Source organism: Protopterus annectens, chromosome 7.part1, assembly GCF_019279795.1.
Source record: "Protopterus annectens isolate FY-2018-M chromosome 7.part1, PAN1.0, whole genome shotgun sequence".
In the NCBI taxonomy this organism is placed as follows: domain Eukaryota; kingdom Metazoa; phylum Chordata; order Ceratodontiformes; family Protopteridae; genus Protopterus; species Protopterus annectens.
In genome coordinates, this window is record NC_056740.1 from 188,560,968 (window position 1) to 188,584,575 (window position 23,608).

General features: G+C 38.3%; 1 protein-coding gene across 1 annotated transcript in view; it reads right to left on the reverse strand.

Moving 5' to 3' along the window:
* LOC122807680 (cullin-associated NEDD8-dissociated protein 1-like) overlaps positions 1 to 23,608 on the reverse strand; it is a 1,198,738-nt gene that overhangs the window by 525,508 nt on the left and 649,622 nt on the right. Inside the window, exon 7 of the mRNA XM_044078634.1 lies at positions 13,086 to 13,234. Coding sequence (XP_043934569.1) covers positions 13,086 to 13,234 — 149 coding nt within the window. The remainder of the gene's footprint in view (positions 1 to 13,085; positions 13,235 to 23,608) is intronic.

Consider the following 23,608-nt stretch of genomic DNA (forward strand, 5'->3'; position numbering starts at 1 on the left):
CTCACTTGACCAATTTGATTAAAACCTTTCACTGTTTGCATCCTCACCATCTCTCCTTCTTTCAATGGACAAAGAAATCTGCTCATGTTATCATAGCTGGACTTCTGGAATGAACACTTTTTGAATAGGTGGGCTTTAATTGCACTGGTGATTTTAGCATTAGGCACTAACAAACTGGAACTGATAGGCAAGGTTGTTCTGATTTGCCTAGATAGAAGTCTCTGAGCAGATGAACCAACTAAATTGCCACAGGGTATATTTCTGAGATTAAGCCAATTCAAGAAAACATCGGTATTGTTGCGCTTTGACCTCTCTAGTAATTGCTTTGCACTTTGTACTGCACGTTCAGCGAGGCTGTTTGAGTGTAGGTACTCAGGACTACTGGTAACATGGATAAAGTCCCACTCTTTTGCAAATTTCTGAAATAGCTGACTGGTAAACTAAGCACCTTTGTCAGAAATAACTGTGGACTACCATGGACTGAGAAATAACGTTTCAACTTAGTAATGACAGTACTGGATGTTAGGTTAGATATCAGATCAATCTCAAACCAATTTGAATAACAGTCTACCAACACTAAGTAATGTTGACTATTCCACTCGAATGTGTCCGTGGCAAATGTTGACCAAGGTAGTTCAGAAATCTGGTTTAGCTGAAATGTTTCTTTTTGCAAATGCGGTTTAGTACTATTGCATACTGAACAAGATGAGAGTACTTTATCAATATCTTTTGACAGAGAAGGCAAAAATACTAGCCCTCTTGCCCTCCTTTTGGGAGCTTCAAAACCTGGGTGGCCACGATGTAAAATCTGGATGTATTCATGCTGTAAGGAAGTAGGAATGGCAACTTTAGGACCTTTGAAAATAATACCATCTTCCATCAACATCTCATATCTGTAAGGAAAATAAGGTTGCACTTCTGTTGGTACACAAGATTGCTATGACGGCCATCCAACATTGATGAAGTGGTTGAGCGTTTAGAAAATTGGATCAGTCTTTGTATGATCTCTTAGCTCATCAAGTCTCGTGACAGAAAAATTATGCACTTTCATGACATCAAAGTCAAAATTCTCTGCATCAAGCTTTTCTGTGGTATTTCTGGCTGATCTGGATAAGCTTATCAGCCAGATAAAGAAGTTTGCTTTGGGTCTATATTACCCAATTGAAATGTCAACTCATCGAATACCATAACATCGACACAAACAGTGAACGAGTATAACAACGAAACACCTAAATGTCAAAATTCAAAATGTCAAATTACAATACTTGGCAAACATCGCGAGCCTGGGTTGCTGGTGAACAATGTAAATAAACTAAATAGCACCACCTAACCACCTAAAATGAAACACATAAGAAATAATATAAACGAATAGCCCATTAGTGCTGCACACTGAACATAATTGTAAACTTCAATTTTATACCATCCCTTTACAATGTTTCTGTATCACTACAGATTATACCTTTATAGTCACACTATATGACGTGAGCAGAGAACACAATGTTTTACTTTCTGTTAATGAAATTTCAATGTTTACTTTAATAACATATCATATGTACGAACTTACATTTCCACATCACTACTGAATATCTAATCAACAAGGTGACGTCAGACGCTGCAGTTGGTGAGCTTGGCCAACTATAATTCGATATAGCAGTTTTTGTTGTTATGGTATTTCAGGATTTAGAAAGTTCATTGTTTATGTGTTGCTATTATGGTATTCAATGAGTTGATGTCTCAATAAGTTAATATAGACCCGTTTGAAGTTGTACTTTTGTAATCTGATCACCATTCTTTGTAGTCTTGCTGGAGCTGTATGCACTGGCTTCTTTAAAACAGCAACTAGAGGTTGATGATCAGTCTTAATCTGGATAGTTCGGCCATAAATATAATCATGGAACTTCAAACATGCAAACACAATTGCCAAAGGTTCCTTCCACGTTGAGTAGAATGCATCTCAGTTTGGGTAAGAGTTCTAGATGCATAGGCTACTGGTCTGCCCTCTTAAAGAATAACTGCACCAAGATCGAGCTTTGAAGCATCACAGGAAAGAATTACTAGTTTGTGGACATCATAGTATCTTAACGTTGGTGGACTAGCAATTTTCTGTTTCAGGTCATCAAATGCTCTCTGATGTTCCAACCATGACCAGGTAACATTTTTGCATGTCAGTTCTCTTAAGGGTGTTGATAATTCACTGAAGTCTGGTATAAACTTGCCCAAACAGTTAACCATACCAAGAAAATGCTGTAAGGCTTGGACATTATCTGGAGCTGGCATCTCAAGAAAGGCTGTTTGTTTGGAAGGATCTGGTCGTAAGCCTGAACTGGTAAATAAATGACCGACATAAGTAACTTCTCTCAGTCTGAATTTACATTTCAGAGGACTGAGCTTTAGATTCACTTCACGTGCTCTTTCCAGAACTTTCCTGAGGTTTCTGTCATGCTCTGCTTCAACATTGTCTCTAACTACTAAATCATCTATTATACACATGGATAGCCTGAAAAAATGTGCTCCATTGTACACTGAAAGACTTCACTGGCAAAATTTATTCCAAAAGGCATTCTGAGGAATCTGTATCTACCAAATGGTGTACTGAATGCAGTTAGTAGTGAAGATTTGCAATCAAGCATTACTTGCCAACATTAACTCTTTGCATCTTAAGACAGAAATAAGTGTAATTTGGCTTGAGGGTAGCAACTTCCTCGACTGTACGCATAGGATGGTGGGATCTCTTTAATGCTTCAAGTCTCTTGGGTCAAATACATATTCTGATTTCATCTCAGCTTTTCTTATGAGCAACTACCATGGAAGACACCCATTCAGTTGGTTCTGTAACTTTGCTGCACCATCTTAACCTGTAACCTTGCTGCACCATCTTAGCTAACTGGACTTTGACTCTGTCTTGCATAGCTATCGGAACTCTTCTCATTGGTCTGACCACTGGACTAACCTCTGGGTCTAATTTCATGGAGTACACAACTGGAAGTTTGCCTATCTTGTCTTAAAAAATATCAGCATACACCATGAAAATAGCATTGGTGAAACTGGAACTAGGACATGTCCTTACATGACGGACTTCATTTGTACAGGTCTTCTGACTACATAAAACTGCAAGCTGTAACTGTTCCCAGCTGAATAGCATGAAAGCACTACTGGGCCTTTCTTTTGAATCTCTTCACTTCCATAAGCAACAAGCTTCGGACAATTGGCCAAATTAAGTTGTTCACCACCTCTTACTGTAGCAAATGTTTCTGCTGACATAACATTGCACTTTGAACCAGTGTCCACTTTGATCTTTGTGGGTTTACCATTAATCAGGACAGTACAAAACACTTTGTTTATTGCCAACAAATATACTACATTAACCTTTTCACCAACCACTGATATATCATCTACATAGAAAGTAGAGTTGCAGCTTTCTGTATGATCAGCTTTCTGTTTTGAGTAACCCTTCTTAATAAATGAATGAGGGTTGCTTGATTTACAAAGCTTTTGAAAGTGGTTCCATTTTTTACACTTGTGGCATCGCTGACCAAATGCTAAGCACTTTTCTCTTTTGGACTCATGACTGGCACCAAAATTACGACAGTTAACAATGAGACTTGACGTGAGTTTTGCTGACTCCCCTTGTGCTGCACTGAGCATGTCCATTTTACTAAGCTAGTCTTAGAACTTGCTGGAAAAGTACGGACTCTCACTAGAAATGCCACAGAGGCTGCAGCCGCCATATACTTAGGCCTGTTTCTGTTAGCCACATGCTGCATGCTGTCTACCTTTACTCTAGAGGGTGCTGAAACCACACTCATCACTTGCAAGCATATTTGTGTCCCTTTCTGTAAAGCTTGTGTATTTGACAAATCTCTATGGCTTTGCTCAATGTTAAATCACTGTCTCAAAGCAAAATCTTTCTCACTGCAGCATTATTACCCACCACACACAAGCCGGTCATTTATCAACTCTTCTTTCAAATCACCAAATCTGCACGTTGTAACCTTGCTTCTCAAGTCAGTAATATAAGCAGCTAAGGTTTCTCCTGACTTTTGGCCTGTTGTATAAAATAAGTGCCTCTTCAATGTAACATTTGTCTGGGAGGTTACACATTTCTCTAAATTTACGTTTCAAGCACTCAAGGTGCTCCCTTAATCAAGCTTGTACAACAATATGATGGTTTTCCCCTTCTCTTGCATAAACTGCTGGTGCATGCACAAATGAATGCTCTTTCAATGGCATCTGATCTCGCTAGATTAAGCAGAAAAAATAATGCCCTCAAATGTGCATCTTTATCAGAAAAAGCTGTTTGTATGAAAATATTGTATTCCTGCTCAAATACTCTAGAATTATCAGCAATATTATGATCAAACACAAGTGGTCTGCCTCTGCCATGCTAACACACAGTAATAAGACCCTTGGAATTATGTACGAACATAGATACATATGCATCAGAAATTTATGCCAGAAACTTGTATCTTATCAGTGTAAGAAACTCTTTGAAATGACTGCACTTTGAGAATGAACTGTACACAGCACAAGAAACTTCTCACAATAACTGCTCTCTGACTGCACTTTGTGAAATAACTGTACTTTGCAAACAGTAAACTCTTCAAATTAATTGTACTGTAATAAAGCACACACTGCAAGCACTTTGCAGACTCTGATACTTCGAACAAATCTAGTTATACTTCGAATAGCTTTAGTCAATGTAAAATAGTAGCTCATATCAAAAAACGTGGTCATTTACTAAAAAATGCAGTTGCTTTGCTTTTCTATGCTAATTTTGCCCTTTTATTGCATCGTTATGCTCGTTTGACTTCTATCATGCTTATTATACTTACTTTTCTTGTGCTCGTTTTACTTTTAACATGCTCATTATGCAAATCAGATGTAATTTTATCAAATATCATGGTTTTGAACATTTTGTTTAATCAATAATGCGTTTTGTGCTTTTCGTTTGATTAATAATGGGGTATGTGCTTTGCAAATGCTTCATATTGTTTTCTTTATTAAATAAATCGTTTATGTGAGTTTTAATTACCTGAAATTCATTTCTGACCTTTTTTCAATCATTTGAGCAGGTTGGGATGAGTCATCCCTCTATATACCTCCACTTCTAACTGCACCTCATGACTCAACTTATGGCTTCTTTCTGGCTTCTTATTGCTTAGACATCCTGGTTCCAACACCATATCGTTCAGGCATGCCACTTCTGATGCCACGTCACTCAGGCATTCCACTTCTAGTACCATGTCGCTCGTCTGATCAGGATAAAACAGACGAACAGTTGTGGGTTCAGTTCAAGCAGATTTATTACACATAAACACATTAGGATTGAGGCTTATTAACTAAAACTTAAACTTATAAACAGACTGACTACTGCACTCATACATGTTAACACTGTGGCTGTTCACTCAAAATGGCATCGTTGCCTGCACGTGCTCTCTATTTATACGCACGTGCCCTCACTTTGAAATGCTTCTTAAAGTCAAAAGACACACACTGATCTACATTGGGCAAGATTAGACAGATGTTTCGTACAAAGAATAGCTATTCTGCTGAATCCATGGATTTTTTCAGATGTGAAAATTTATAAAGACTTTACTGGCAAACTACAAACCAGAGTGTACAGGAAAAGTTGTTGTAGAAATAACATGTTAATGTACGACAGCATGCACCCAAGGCACATTTTTGATAATGTAATGAGTGGGAAGGGGCTAAGAATTTGTAGAATGTGTACTGAAGATAGTATATATGAAAGTGAGCTAGACAACATGCAGTATATGTTTACTAGTTGTGGCTATCCAACACAGAGAGTTAAGAGAACAACAGCTAAGACAAAAAGTTGGAAAAGGAATAGGGGCAAGCCATGGTTTGAATGTAATATGGGTAGTTCTGACAATGGGACTAATGTTAATGAATAGAAATTGAATAATAACCCATTTGTGAGAATAAATTTACAGTATAATAGTAATATTGATGCCATTTCCCAAGTGATAAAAAAGAACTAGAAGATTTTACATACTGATAAGCTGAAAGCACTAGTAGGTCCCCACCCTGGATTTGCTTATACTAACAGCCAAAATCTGAAGCAGATTTTATGTAAGAACATACTTCCCAACAAGTCTATAACACATAGGAAGAAGTTGGGAACTTTTAAATGGAGGAAATGCAAGGCATGTCAATATGTCAAAGAAAATAACATATTTGCACATCCTGTGTCAGGCAGGAAGTACATACCTAGATTATATGCAGACTGCAGAACTAAAAATGTGGTGGTTCGCTAAGTGCAGATCATGCCAAGCATTCTATGTTGGGAAGACTAACAGAATGTTAAAACAATGCATACTGCAACATATGAGTGACATCAGATTATGTTTGGGAAGTAATGCTCTATATCAATACACTGAAACAAATAAAGAGCATAGATTTCAGTTTATTATGTTAATTATTCAACAAGTGAGTATGAGGGGGGGGTGACATTGTACACAGTACTGAATTAGCTGTCAAGATGGACAGCTAAATTGCAAGCTAACCATACAGCTGGACTAAATGTTTGTATGCCTTTAAAACCCTTATTGAAGGGGCATGTGTTCTGCTATTGATTCAAATTGGTTGCTATTTGCTTAAATATGGTTGATTTTAACTGTTTTTTTTTTTTAGATCTGATGAAGAGCTAATACTCAAAAGTGCTTATCTGTATGTTAAATAAAGTTGTAACCAGTTATGGTGGCTCCAGTGTGTTTTCTTTTCATCGTTCTCCAACATGGGGAGCATCCTTCCTCCGAGCCCAGCCTAACCCCATTGTAGGAATGTTTCTGTATCTTGAGGATTCTACACAGCGGCGGCTTGTGCTATAGGATTGTGGGACTGCAGCCCCCCATCTGTAAAATGGATAAAATAAATTTCCCATTCTCCCCATCATAGAACATATTAAAATAAAAATTCTCCGACTCTGCACATGCATGCTTAGTTCCTGACTGCTGTGATAGGCAGACCAGAACTCCAAGCACATATGCTCAGGCTTTCCTGAGCTGCAGACTGCTCTGTTAGGCAGTCCGGATAGGGAAGGCAGGAAACTCCACCCTTCCAGCCCAGAGGTCTGTGTAGTGATGACCGCACAAACCGGAAGGTCACTGGACTGCATCACCCGCAGGCTGGACCAACAACAGGAGGCTCCAGCCTCCTCACATCTCGCAGGAGACTCAACAGCATGCGCAGGCCATTATGGAGGACCGATCAGGCTGCAGGATCGCTACGGAGGAGCTGGTCTGAGGACAGGTGATCGCTGCGGAGGACGTAGCTGAGTACAGAGACAGGTAGGGTGTTGATGAAGGACAGAGAATCTGGTGTGTGTGTGTGTGTGTGTGTGTGTGTATAAAATGCCCCAGTTGCTTCATGGTGGTGGGTAGAGAATAAGGCTTGAACCCTGTACTTGGGCCCAAGTGACAAGAGCCTGAAATCCCTACCCACCACCATTTGTAAAACATTTGCAGATTTTTGCCTCATATTTTTTCTGTTCCTCATAAAATCTGTGGTTTGTATTTTTGTTACTTAACACAGCCAGTAGTGCAGTGGTAGCAGTGTTGCCTGACAGCTACGGGTTGTCTGGTTTGATTCTTGGCTGGGGTGCCTTCTGTGTCGATGTCCTCCCTGTGTTTGTGTGGGTTTGCTCTGGTGTCCTCAGTGGATATTTGTCCCTATTTTTTTGGACTGTATTCCCCCATTATTGGCTTTGTCCAAGTTTTTTGTGCCAAGGTTGAGAGCTATGGTGATAACTGAACTCACTGAATATGTTTGGGGGCTGTATTCTCCCATTATTGGCTTTGTTCAGGTGTTTTGTGCCAAGATGTTGACAGCTATGGTGAGAACTGAATACACTAAATGGTAGCCATTTAAGTTTCAGTCTTCCTTGCTTTCATAAAAATAGATGATTTGGCATAGTGGTATGTTGCTCTGGCTGTTTTGCACAGGGTCCTGGTTTCAATACTTGGCAGTGAAATGTATGGTGGTAACACAGCATTTTATTCTAGCAACTTTCCAACATTATACAAGCAATGTTTAAAATGTGTCCCTGGTTTTTGAGCTTTTGTCCCCCCACAAATACATTTTGGCTTTTTCCAGATTTCTTGTGCTGCAAAGTTCAGAGATACAGCTGAGTGCCGAGTAGATTTTACAAGGAGCTGAGAGCTGTAGGGGAACAAAAGTTTAGTGCTGCTTATGCCGAGTCTGCTTACATTGTAAATAGCACAACAGGTAGTGTACTTGCTTTTGATGCAGAAGGCTGTGGGTTCTACTCCCACAGTAGGTAGATCCATTGCTGATACTGTACTCTGTTGTAAAGGGGATGGATGCTGCAGTCCCCTTTGGTGAAGATACCTAGTAACTATGAACCTGTTATCAGTTGGCCATCCATTCCCTAATGTGATATTACTAGCATTATCATTTTTTTTAATGCAACATAGGCAATTTATTCCTCAAGGGCAACAGGCACTTTATTTGTAGATGAAACAATGAAATATAAAGTTGTTTGCTAGCGGTAACCTCATTAGTTAACAGATTTCTTTAATGTGGAATTATTTAGATGACTTTTACTTCTTCAGAGATCATGCATATTTACTCATACTGGTGGACTGTAGAAGTTTGAGTAGACTTTTATGATGGAAATGTTCTGAATTGGGCAGTTTTGTCATTACTGGTGCATGCATTTTGTTTCATTGTTTACTGGAAAAATGTTCAAAACAATACATTTAAAATGCCCTCTAACAACTGTACTGTATTGTACAAGGAATATAATTTAATACAGTCAGGAAGGTGTATCAAAGAGCATGTGTATGTTTCGTGTTCAAGGGGCCTATGATTTGAAAACAGCCCAAAATGAATCTTTATCTGCCACTGTCAAAATATATTTTCTTTGAATGTGGGTTTCAATGCTGTTTCAATGAATGTGAGTTTCAAGGACAGAGATGTTTTAATGCCAAGTCTATTTTCATTGTGAGACTGTATTGCTTTGTTTAGCAGATATCTATTAGGGTTTATGCTGTAAAATATAAAATAAAACTTTCAAATGAAATCCATATCATCGCAGAAGTAAAGCAGTATGCACATTACAGTGTTTATGGCAAATGGGGTGAAATAACCAAGGAATGGGACATTGGAATGGCTGCAGGGGGGACGCTCCATTCAACCATGATTTTGTGGGGGGGGGGGGGGCAGCAAACTCAAGACAGCCCCGGCTGAACTATACCTCTCAACTGTCCAGAATTTTGCAGAATGAATAGATTTTTGCTTCTTATGTTTGGTTTGTTCCTCATAAAATTTGTGGTTTTCTGCCAAATCATTTAAGAATGAAGTCACTTAATAATGACAGACATTGAGTTTCAGACATCATAACCTTCAGAAAAATGCATGCTAAAGCAAGACCTGTTATTCTATCAACTGTCTTTTTAGTACTGTTTGTATGTTCCCCCAATATATTTGGCCTTATCCAGATTTCCTGCATTAAGGAGTTGAGAGGTACGTGCAAATAAATCACTTTATAGAATTAGGAATATCCAAACCTCTCAACTGTCTCCAATTTTGGCTCAAAATGTTGCTCTCTCCCTAATAATCCCTCTGCAAAATGGCAATTTTGGAAGAAAATGTGGAGGGTTTACAATTATAAATAACTAATGATCACAGTTATAGATTACTTTTATTTCAGAAATGCATGTAGATGCTCTTATTTTGTCAGCTGCTCAAGTTAACAGTACCAATTTTAAAAAAGTGTCCCTTCTTTGACAGGTTCCCAGCTGTATTGTGTGGCAATTTTATATTTTTGCATAACATATTTGGTCTGTTTTTCATAAAATTGTGATTTTCTGGCAAATTAGTAGCAAATCATTAAAGATTGAAGTTAGAAAATAATGGCAGACATTTGAGTTTCAGATTTCATACCTTCAAAAATTCATACTAATGCAAGACATACTACTGTTCTATAATCTTTCTAAGTTTATAAGAGCAATATTTAAAAATTGTCTTTATTTTTGGGCCTGTGTCCCACTTCTATGTACAGCTTTGTCCTGATTTCTTGCTCTGAGGCTGAGAGGTATGATTGTCAGAGCCATCACCGTCAGCCAGAGACATTTCAAACTGTGACCTACTTGTTGCACTCCACTCCCCATTGTAGTGGCTTTGGATGTGTCCAAGCAAGGCAAGGAGCAGTTATGCAGTGTAAGTGTGCAGAGTATTCCCCCATCCAAGGTAGACCACAAGTACGACCGTGGCTTTTCATCTGTCCTTGATTTTGAAGAATGTTCTGGTTTTCTGTCATATTTTTATACTGTTGATTTATGCTTCTTATTATTCAGACAATGCATGCTGTTGCAGTGCCCTGTTGCTCTGTATTAAAGCAGCAATGCTTTAATGACCATCAGGTAAGCTTGTCAGAGATTGTAAGATGCAAGTAAGCTTTAATAAACATACTGTTAAAGAATTACCAACATTGAAAGCCTTTTCATTGTTGCCATGCAGAGAATATTTACATAACTAGATAACTTATAAGCCTTGGGTATTGAAATGCATATGACAGTATTTGTAATAAAGGACAGGATTACAGTATTTTCAGAAGCTCATTACATTTGTTGGAGACTTGCAGTTATCTTTGCAGGCTTTACCCGTAAAATAAACAGAATGCCAATCTATCATGTGTGGTCCATAACTTGTGCAGTAATCCTTTAAGCAATTTATCTTGAGCTTGTTTCTTGTTTGCTGTTTATTTTTTACTTTGATCATGTCTTCCCCATGAAACAAGTAGATAGTCGTCAGGCAGCAGGTCTTTTTTGGATAAAAAACATTTTTACAAGTGGGGGTATCACAGAAATTGCTACTTTCAGCATGTTACTGGGTAATTTGATAAAGCTGAATATAAATTATAATTAGAACTGCAATGTAAGGAGAAGTGGTTTGAGCAGAGTGCTGCTTGTTTTTTTTTACACTTGATTTTGACTGGCATTCCAGTAATGTATTTAAAAAGCAATTTATCTTTTTATGCCTCACAACCCTTTGTGTTTCCATCTAGATATTAAGTAAGTTGTCATGTAGCCAATGCATTGAAATATTTTTTTCTTCTACACTTCATTTTGTCTTGATTGGACTCTCGTAATGACAGTCTGGCACCCATGGCAGCATATTTAATTAAAGTTCCAGTTGTTGTGGTTTTGAGCATAGCTCCACCCTTTTCTAGTTGGTCACACCCCTTTCCATTAGCCCCACCCATTCAGCTGTCTCCTGCAGCCCCCTTTAATTTGAAGTCACCAGCCGCCACTGATTCTACACTATAAATTTTTCCAGTCCTGGCACCAGTTTGCCTAAAAGGATTGGGCACTTTTTTATCCCAGGACTTGTGCACCCAGTCTGTCTTTTTTTATCTTCTAACCTACTTATGTCCAAATACAGTCTGTATATCAGTGTCATCTTGGTGACATTTTTGTAAAAACAGGGTCCATTTTGTGAAGGTACTCACCAAGACTTGAGGATGAATTCACTTCCAGCATTACTACTCTCCTTTGCTTGCTGATTTTCTCTCTCCATTCGGACTCCTTACCATCTCTCCAGTTGGACCCCTTACCATCTCTCCATTCAGTCCCCCATTTGAAACACCAATAAGGTGAAAAATGATTATGGAGATTAAAAATATAGCAACGAGAACTACTGGGCATCAGAAAAAGAACTTCATAGTAAAAAAAATGGGCTGTGTGGAATAATGTATTGGAATTTGAGCTTGAACAGGCTATTGACATGGGACAAAATACCTTAGATCTACATCTGTTTAATAAAGTACACTTCCATACAAGGTGAGATGTCATTGGTCCAGTTAAGATTTGTAGTAGAGTATAAATAAAACAATTTTGTTGTTGTGTCTTTCAGCTTTTCCTGCTTAGGGGTCGCCACAGCGGAACTCCGGTCTGCTAATTATTGGCAGTAGATTTTTATGTGCCGAGTTGCCGGCCCTGACGCACAACCTTCAACGAAGGTACGCCCATCCATGCATGTCTCCACACAGAAGACGCTCTAGCTGAGAATCGAACAGGACAAAGTCTTACTGTGATGCGACAATGCTACCGCTGCAACCACAAAACAATATGGTCACTAATTAATTCCTAGTCTCAAGTTAGATTGCAAACAGCTAGTGTGTGTGTTTAGCTCCATTTTTTTGTTTCATGAGCAATGTTAAATCAAACACGGAATTATGACTAAATAGAATAAGTTATCACAAGTGCCTCACAGCAAGAGGTTCTCTGGTTCGATCCTCGGCTGGGGTGCCTTCTGTGTGGAGTCAGCATGTCCTCCCTGCGGTCGGGTGCATTTCCTCCAGGTGATCCAGTTTCCTCCCACATCCCAAAGACATGCTGTAGGTGGATTGGATACTCTTAATTGGCCTTAGGCATGAGTGTGTGCATGTGTGTGCCTTCTGTGGAAGGTTGGGCTGGCAACTCAACACCGTAAAACTCCACTGCCAATCATGAGCAGACAGGTGATCCGCTGTGGCGACCCTTAACCAGGAAAAGCCGAAAGAAGAAGAAGTTGTTATCACAATACTTGGATCTGCTTGCTTAACAATGCTAAGTTATTGATAACTGAATGTAAGCACAGACTATCTGACATGAGGAAGCTTTATTACTAATGTATAAATGTATAATTATAAATAAGTTTTATCAACAATCAGTGCCAAAATAACAAGTGCACCATGCATGAGGACTGCATAGCAAGTTATATAGAAAAACACTGTTAAACTCTCTGTATTATAGACAATAACAGGAAGCTGCAGTAGGACACCTACATATTCCATAATCAGGGTCAGTTCAGTCTTGAACTTCTGCAACTCACTGACTGGCTCAATGCAATAACTGCAACACTTCTGTGTCTGTTACGTACTGCAGAAATTCCAGCAATGTTCAAGCAGGCCGAGAAAAAAAGGCAGATATTATACATTCAAACAGAATAAAAATGACCAGTCTACATCTGATTTCCATCACATATTTAAAATTTTGAGAAAAATAAAGAGAAATGTAAACCCAATTAAAACGTGCACAACAAAACATGCAAATTAATACCTTGTTCTTCCTCTTCCTCATTCTCAGTTTCCATCATATCTTCATCTTCATCCTCCTCGTGATCATAATTATAATTTGGATCATATGTGATATACTTCAGACTCAGAGCAATTACAGAGAGGAGGTGAGTGGACATTTCCTTAGGACACCTTCAAGAAGAAATGCTTTTTGAGAAACATTTCATGCTCCTGCACTGTGGTTACTGCACTCTCAACAATAAAATGAAACATTATATTGCACGTGTTTGCATGTGCAGAGATGTAATCTGTAAATTCTTGCATGCACTAGCTAAAAAAGAACAAGTCGCTAATTTGACACTACAATAATTTACAACAGTAATGACATACTGTAATAGTTCATTTGGCTATGGCTGTTTATGCCACAGCAAATAGTGTTTCACTTCCCTCTTCTTCACATTTATCTCTGCTGGCCCACTGTACCAAAATATGCCATGCAAGTACCTTTTTTTTTAAACATCTTTATTAGTCTCATATATTACATAGTGACATGAATATGTACGTAACTATCTTCAGTCAACAGACTGTTTACTCACACAAATGTTGAAATTCCACATAACTTATCAACATTGAAAGACAAGCAAAGCATGCAAAGGAACAAAGCTTAAAAGTTTACGTTGGAATTACTTAGAAGAATGAATGCCTAGATGTCTTAACTGTGCAAAATGCATAAATAAAAGAAACCGTTCATTAAGAAGGTTGCTTTCCTTCCATATTTAGGAGGTACATTACTGAAGCATAACCTACAACTGAGTCCGGGAATACTTACCATAAGAGTAGATCTTGGAGGACTGCTCTGTTTGACTTTTACCCACCCTACCTGTGTCTTCATAAGAAATGTTTTACTTATAGCTGGTCACATGTCATCATTTCAAAAGAGTATGCAAGCATGCAAGGCACAGGTACATAGCCCAACATTGCTAGAAGCAGTAATTTGTTCAAATTTAGCCACATAAGGCACAGAATCTGGCAGGCAACTATCCTGAAAAATGTAAATTTAAAACCAATTACTCAGGCAAAGATGGACACATGGTAGCTTTACTCTTACACTGGCCAGTCTTTCAAATATCTACTTTTACAGTAAGTATTCTTAAAATTCTGCTGTGTTCTTCTAGGAGGATCACTGCAGTAGTGAATCGTAACATTCTGGCATACTAACAAACAGTACTGATACATCAAAAGGAGGCAGACAGTTACAAGATCCACTACAGTACAGCCATGCCAATACCTGTCCTATCCATAAGTGATAAATCCAACTTGTAATGTTTGGTGAAGGTCTGAGATATGTACCAAATGGCAGCTTCTAAACGTATTGTGTAAAGCATTTTTTTAAACATGGTGCTACTGATGCTGCTGCTGCCTGGTGTTGTGTAAAGGTTTATCATTCTTGTTATACCAAGACAGTGCAATGGACCAATCATTTAGACAGGGGCAGCTTACTAATTATTGGGGCTCTTTTCTCGTCTTCAGTAAAGGGACAATTCCTAACTTCATTTGTTCTCCTAATTCAATACATTTGTGTTGCCTTTATGGGTCCACTACCAAATTTAGAAATTTCAAAACATCGAGCCATTTCCATACATTTGCCACATTTGTCTGCCTCAGGAATGTTTTTCTTCCGTGTTTTTTTTTTTTGTCTCTACTTCCAATGATCAGCAGCCTTCCTCCAATGGATCCTGAGCACATTCATTCCCCAGATAGTGTCATCATGGTCAATGCACTGGAGACAGTTGACTGGAAGGAGGCATCTAACACAAGCAAGAAGGCTGCTTGTATCTTGGCTATCTGCAGGCCACCACACCCACCTTCCCCTGCAGCCATTTGCAAACAGTGTGTCTCAGCTAACCCCATCACTGAGTATCTAGACTAGCAGTCCATGGGCCCTCAAGAGCCAAGTGATAACACCATTAGCAATCTCTTGCAGCCTTAAAACTCACCTAATGGCTCATCACTCCCCTTTCTAACTCTAAGGCCCTTTGGTGAAACCTTCATATGTCTGGACAGGTAGGTATATTCTAATTAAGACTAATCCCCCCCCCCCCACACACACACACACTGGTGGCTGACATAGAGGGCCTCTTACAATCCCACCTGTGCATTTATATTGTCAAACACATACAGACAGAGGTGCTATCACTAGACTGGGAAAGGCAAACCAATGTCTCTGGTTCCCGGCTGAATCCTTGCTGCTGGCAAGTCTCAACCTGTTGGCAGACAAGCTGCCCACTTCCCCAGGATGGGCAAGCCAGCATCACCCACTCATTCCAGTCCTTCCATGCTTGGCTATTCTAGTGACAATGCCATTAATCAAACTCAGGTTATGGGAATTTTAGGTTTTATCCCTCTACTACATGGAGCCAGTCTTATCTACCATAGGAATGCATTCCTTATGTACCAATGAAAATAAATCATGTCTTATGAATCTTGGTTCCACAAATTTCTGAAGTGCCGCTGAGTTCTCATATGGAAGTTTGCTGACGGTAATAGAAGAATGCAAGAATGAATGCACTGTAAAGCCCACAGAAGCTGTCTTGCTCTGATATGTTTGTTACTGAGCAAAGTGTGACATGAATGTTTGAATCTCCACCTTTCTGTCCTGGATGGGGTGGGGGTGGGGGGGGGGACCTTCATTAAAACTGCATAAGTGGCAACACCTAAAAAAAGTTGTTGATGTCAAATAGAGAAGACATTTTCTAATTTAAAGTTATTCCCAGTGACTGACTAACGGTTCTCTTGGCTTTGCCACTAAACAGCTGTCCAGCAAAGGAGAACAATAACCGTTTGTTTTCTGAGGTATGCAAAATACGAGAGTTAAACGGTAGGTAAATACTGAGGTGGCTGTGAACAGTCTAAATGGCAAATTTGAAAACTGAAAATGGTGCAATACTTCTTGAAACCCAGAAGCATTTCTGGTGACAAGGTCTCATTCAAAAACCTGAAGGCATTCATCTTCCACAAATACCTTTCAACTAATATGTTTGATAATTCTGGACAAACCACACAGACAAATTAATTTTAAACAAAGCTACAAATAGATTATAAATATTACTCTAATTCACTTGAAAATTTTATAAAGACAAGGGTTGCATCAGCACATATTTTGATGAAACTCTAATATCAGGTATTATTTACCTACTGTAATCCTTTGTCATTTATGAGAAAATAAAAACATAGGAGAGAGAAAGAAAGCAAAACTAGGAGACATCTTGAAAGATTTTCTATTCATAAAAATGTTCAAACTTGATAAATCCACAAGTGGCCCTGAGGTTTCATCATCTTTGTTTTACTACAGAGAATGGTCTAGATTAGAACAAAATCTTGACAATGGCCATCTAAGGGACCTCTCTGTACTGTCTCCTTTAATAATAGCTGATCCATTACTCAAAGTTTGCTGCAATTGTTGAGGTACTTGTGGAACAAGGGTCATTTGTAGAAATTCTACTCCATTAACTTGATGAATTGTGTTTAAAACCTGTTCAAATGTCGTAATTTGCTACCAAGTAGAAAAATGACTCAAGCTTGTCTCCTAGAAGTACTGGAAGTAGGAAGGCATAACAGGGAAGTAATAGTCATTTGAGGGTCCCTTTTTATATCTTCATTTGGAACTTTATTTCTGATCTATTTCTTTTGCACTGCTTTTGGAGGCAAAACTCCTAATAAACATTTCCTGTAAAATGGTAATAATGTTGACAATGACAAGATGGTACACACATTTCCTTAAAATATCTGGTTTTACCTTTCCTTTCCAGAGCCAAAACAATATTTGATCAAATGAAAATTCTTGAGTCACAAGAATCTTCCCCAGAAATTTCCCTTTTAACATTCAGTGTAAGCAAGTACATGTCCTTTCAAGACAAGCCTTGCCATGGCAGCAATCAACTGTATCGTAAGCACATTTCAGTCTGTGCACTCGTAAGCACATTCCAGTCTGTGAACTCAACAGTATATATCAGCTCTTCTATTCTCTTAATGACATCATTCATAAGAATAAAATGTTTTCCTAAATGTGCTCTAAACTGGAGCTTTTATATGACTATCACATTTGCTTATTCCGATCTCCTACTGTCTGCATTTTATTTTCCCTAATTCTTTTTCCATTTCAATTTAATATGCCATTATTATTAGCTAGTAAGCTTCAAGTACTATGCTTAGAGAAAAAAAGCTCTTACCACAGATGTATAATTGGCTATTATTTTACATAAGCCAGAGTTTCTCACACACAGGTCACAGCAGAATCTTGTTACTAGCAAGACTGCTTGGTGTTTGTAATGAAAGCATTCAAAGACTCCTGTAGTTCAATATTCGTACGTAGGTCCCAGCATACAATACTGAAGTGTTCTTGCTAGAGACAGCTGCATGGAAATGCAGCAGTGCAAGGGGTACAGCTAATGCAAATTAGACACTTATGTGCCTTTCAGTAGAGTCAGACTAGTGCTGTGCAGCAATTCAAAGAGACGCTCTACTCTGTTATTTAGACAGCAAAGAAATACAATTGTACAGTCTTTTGATGACTGATGTCTGTGACAGGAGTAGAGTGTTAGCACCACAGCAGATACCCTACCAGATTTTAGAGAAAGGGCAAGCAGACTGTACATCAGGAAGCTATCTGCTTAAGTGTAATAAAGTGGAGTCGCTATCCACTTTCCATATCTTCCAGTTTGTTTTCAGGAAGGGTGGGATCCCTTTAAAAACAAGAGCGCAGACATAGACTCCTCTCGTTCTTTCCCTTCTCAGAGGACATGGTTAGTGCTTTGGCTGTACAGGAATGACCTTGAGGGAGAAAAAGTTTTGCCATGGTACCAAAGAAGCACTGGACACTGCCACTATGTACTCCCCAGTACCGATACCAGATGTATTGCCCTACCAAGTTAGGAACAGATAAGTGGGGAAGCCAATCTCGGTCCATAGTCAGCCTAGACAGGAGTGCAGATGACCAACGAAGCAACGAAGGGTACAGCTGCCTCTCTTTTTTCTTTCTTTTTTATGCTCTTTTGTAATGTTCCTTTCTGCGATGTGAGGAGGAGGAGGCAACTACTTGTAAGTTTTCCATATGTGACCTTGCTGAAGCCTTTGCACATCTGATAACAAAAGCCAAAAATGAATGATGAATTCAGATACAAGTCAACCAAGGGAGTCTGTTTCCTACAGACACTTGTATCAAAGCTGTGATTTTTAAAAATTGTACAGAGAAATAAGCTATGCAAATTTGATGAATTTTAACTTCTTGAACTAAACTCAATATAAAGCAGGAAAGAAACAGTGAACTTCAGAAAGAATATGAAGAGAAAAGGGCCAGAAACAGCACAGAACATGTGCTTGACAGAAATTAAGAGTATTTGTCTTCACATTGACAGATGAGAAAAAAAATACAAACCACTGACCTAGATGCGGTCTTGTGATATCCACAGTCAAACTCTTATGTCAGACACCAGACCATTTCTCCGTTTTCTTTTTTTTTATTTCTCATCTCCTTTATGTGCTCTTTAGCTAACCATCAGCTGCTCTCTAGGGCTGACCCAGTGGATACATCCATTCCTTACTGTCCCTGGTACTATCTATCCTAGTCCTGGGACTGCTGTAGTGGCAAGTTGGGAAGAGGAAACGGTTGCAACAGAGGAGTTGGCAGCTTCACACACACATTGTTCTGTATATCAGGGAATTTTTTTTGTATACCATAACTCAGCTCCAGCTACCCATACCAAATTCTAAAGGCAATCTGCTAAACAATTATGACACTGCCCTCATCTCCAGAGCATGTCAGATTCCTGGGGGAAATCCCTCCCTTCCTGTTGGAGTGGACTTGCTGACAAAAAAGCTGCTCCTTCCCACCCATTTCTTGCTTCTCAAGCATCCAAGCTGATAATCCAAGCTTCATCTACCTGGGTCATAGTTAGGATCCATCCTTCACTACACAGTCAGAGTTACTGGATTTTTCAAAGTCTGAAATTACTTTTCCCCTCAGCAAGATGAAATTGCTGCTCACTCCTAATTTGCTATACATAACATGTGGCTAGCTTTGTTAAAGATTAAATACAGCCTAAAACATGAGTGTTTATGCATACTTTGAACAGGAGACTGTGATAATTAGCATATGAGCCAGAGCTATTCATGAATAGATGGTCACTCTTCCAAGATAATGTATTAGAGCTGTATATCAAAGGTCACATATATCAATATCAGTGTTCTTTTTGAAGAAAAAGTGTGAACAAACTATCAGCTTCTAACTTCCAGACAGAAGCTTGATGATGTCACTGCATGCCTGGAAACTGTATGGAAAATCCCTCTTTTCTTATGCCTTGGAATGTAAAGATTATACAATAAATGGCCATTAACATTCTAAAACGAGCACTCTGATTGGCCCGCCCAACCAGCGTACCCATTGTAAATCCGAGAATATACCAACGGAAAAAGGTCCGTTGCCCCGGACTTTTTTCCATTAGTATATTCTTCAATTTTAGCTTTTTTCAACAAAAATAAAAACAAAATTTGTAGTCCGGAGGACTTCGGACCTATGAGAGCGACATCATGCAGAAAATACAAGGGAAATCAGGCACGCTGTTTAAAACTAAAGACACTTGCCTAATTTCCCTTGTATTTCCTCCATTCTGTCTCTCTCCTACCCTAAACTTCACAATTTTTTTTTTAATTAAAAAAAAAAAAAAAAAAAAAAAAAAGAAAAGCAGAGCAACAGAGATTGCTTACTTTCCCGAGCACTTGGGAACGCAAGTCCCATATGCATGCAAAGTACATCAACACAGGGAAGAACAGTAACGCTCTGTTATACAAAGACATTATTTAAGAAAAGTACGTTTTTTTTTTCCTTAAATAATGTCATTGTATAATAGCAATAACAGACTCCATGGTTGTGATATACTGAAATTTACCCACAGTTGGCTTTAATCACAAACGCTTCGCCCTCATGATGAATCCACGCCAACCATGGGTAAATCTTCTATACACCACATTGATGTTGTTGGTTATTGCTATAATAGCACTTGCCTTAGTCAATTGAAGGTCTCCTACATTTATTATGTACAGTAGTGCTTTGTAAAGTTTCTCTCAACTCATTCAAGCTAACCTTCCTGTATCAGTAGGTTACTTTCTAATCAAGCTTTAAATTCTATACATCACTAATCTCCTTAGATTAATAAGTCACTCTTATGTAATATCCTTGTATTAAATGGCATGGTGTTGACTAGCACTTGTTCATCATCTTTATTCAAGTTACTAAAGAATATCTAGATGAGAAAGAGATTTTTTTCAAGTGACAATAGTATGTACAGGGGAATGGATATACCACTTGTATATTATATGGCCTTGAGCAAGTTAACTTCTGTTTTTCCTTATAAAAGGAACTTAAATTTTCCATTAAATCTACCCATTAGCACAAAGGTTACAAATGCAAATAATACTTTACGGATGCCAGTTGAAATGAAACAGACTGGGAAATCTCCCTGGTAGAAGGGAATTAACAAGTGTAAAGGCCTTTGAACATTGGCTTCTTTGTTCAAATGTTCAAATGTTACAGCACACAATATGCAACTAACAGCTATCCGTCATTTACACAGACTCTGCAGATCACTACCCAGACAAGGGCAACAGCAGTGATTTATGTAATTTGCCATGTTCTGCAAATTATTTTTCAGATATAACAAGTAATGGTTTACATTTTGCAAATTAGTTACAAAAATAAAGCTTTTGATCAGTGTGTGATCAGGGCCACTTCAGAGAACCAAACCATAAAAACCATGGAGGAAGAAACCCACAAGTGAGAAGAGATGGCTATGCTGACTGTAGTACACAATCGGACTTGGATGCTAAATGAAACTCGGCAGATGGTGAATTGCCCAGACAGCCAAATTTTGATAAATATGCTAGACTAGCTACTAAAATGCATCTAAATTCAAGTCAAATGAAAATGTGACATGTAGATTCAAAGATCGAACACAGATGAGGGAAACAAAAACAAGAGACTAATTTACACAGTACAATAGTGAGAAAAGTGACAGGTCCAGTCCCATCTCTCACTTTTTCTACAGACTTTGTGAAACAACATGTACAGTCCTGAGCTGCCATTAGCCTTTCATCTTGAGGTTCAAGTATACCTCTTTAGCTATTTGTGCATCAAATTTTGATCATGTAGTTGTTTTAACAGTTCGCTGCACATGCCATAAAAGTTGTCTATCCAGTGTTCTTTTCTTCTATCATAATCATTAAATTATTTTTCCATTTTTAATGCTTTCTGCTACTACCAGTTTTTATCCATTTCTGCCTTGTTTTCCACAGCTAATCTCATCTAAAATGTTTCTGTTACCTGGGCAAGCAAGTCATTTTAGACTTTTTGACATAACTTAATTTGGATCGGATGCCTACAAACATGTATACAGTCCCACAATTCTACACATATATATTAGCAATTTCAAAGAGGCACATGCCTCATTCAGACAGAATATTGACCAATGCAGGTAGTTAAATATCACGTGTTGGGCATGAACCCATTCTTTTGCTTTCTTTTCCATCTGATGCAACACTTTTTGGGGCCAGTTAATCATGCCAAAGTTGTAGATTAGAACACATTTATTCGGAGTTAAAAATGGCCGCTGTTCTGTGAGCACTACTATCACCTAAGTTTCTGATATACCCTGGATTAAAACAAAGCCAGAAGGCAATGCAGAATTAATAATACAGAAATAACTGTAGATATTTACTGCTAATATCATCCAGCAAACAAAAGAGGAAAAAAAGTGACAGATTCAGCTCAGAAACAGCAGGATTAACTACGATTTCTGAATAACAGCTTAAGCCATGTGCTACTAAGGCCCTGCATCTGACTGCAAGATTGGTAAAACACTATACAGCAAGATGTCAAAAGAGGAAAATAATATGGAAACAACAACAACTAAGACCAAATTCTCAGTACTAGCCTCACCTGAGAAAGAGACAACTTCAAAAACACAAAAGACAACTAAACAAACTGACAACTCTAAAACTACAAATAAATCCAAGACAGACCAGCCAGCTAATCTGGAAGACATAACATCTGCCTTATTACCTATCCAGCAAGCAATAAAGGACTTATCTTTACAATTTCAAACCTTTGACTCATTCAGCCAAATAATATCCAGAATGGAGTCCAAAATAATAGAAAATGAAATAAAAATAGACTCTATTTCTCAAAGAACTGATGCCCATGACAAAGAAATTCAAAACTTACAAGCAAAAATAACAGATCTGGAAGCAAGATCTCGAAGGAACAATATCATCATCAGAGGAATACCTGAAACTGTACTTCATAACAATCTAATACCAACAATCAAGCAAATAATAAACTCCCTGCTAGGAGAACCTGAAGAAATGCAGCAAATAACAATACAGAGAGCCCACAGAGCCCTGAGGGAAATGCAAACACCACTGAAACCAAGACCTGCCTATATTAAAATATTAAACTACCAAGATGTAAATAAAATCATACTGGCAGCAAAGAAAAAAGGCACACTCACCTGGAATAATAATAACATTTCCTTTGCTCAAGACCTCCCAATACAAATAAGACAAGCATACTGCAGGTTCCTAATAGAAAAAAAAATCAAATTCCAAATGAAATATCCTAGTCAATTAATCTTCCACATCAAAGAGGTTAAATACATGGTCACTAACCCCAAAGAGGCAAAAGAGACATTCCTGGCCATTTTCAAGCAAATTCCACCTTCAGAAGTGAAATAAATCCACAAAAACGATAAACGACCCTTGGGTGAAAAAACGACCCCATTCACGAGCACTCTAACTGGGATCCAACTCAGAAAGCTTCCCCTTGCTGTCTAGGCCCTTAAATCCATGATGTGAGCTATGAGCTACACAGGAAAAGGAAGTACAGCCTGGGTAGGAACCAAAAATCAACTGCCATTTCCAATGCACAAATATAGGAAGGAGCCTCCTTCTGGGACATTGGTCTTCAGCAAGCTCCAAAAGATTTTACTGCCTGAAAAATGAAAATTGATCTGCACCAGCTAAAAGAAGAAAGCTGCACCATAGATGTCAACCAACCTGCAAGCAAAACCTTGAAGAAATAAGGTCCTGTTGAACTGAACTATTCACTAAAACAGTACACCCAGTACTGTGTAGGTGAATGAAAATCCAGCCTTAAATAATAGGCAAGAAATAAACTGTCAGAAACAGGCTAGCTCATAGATTAATATTGGGAAAAAAGGGAAAAAATTGTTAAATGTTTTATGTAATACTAGAAATGTGTTAAAAGATCCTGGAGATAAGTAATCTCAGGAAAATAGTAAAATAACCTAACAATCTTGGGGTAATGTAAATATAGCCTTAATATGTTAACTATAGCAGAAGGACTGTTTAGCTAAGCGGTTTTTTTTTTTTATGTCTCTCTATACTTCCTACCTCTGATAAATAGGTGCCAAGTATATATTTTATAACCCACACAGATTGATGTGGAAAAACATTACAGGCACCAAAGAAGGCCGAAATCTGAATAAATAAAGGGAA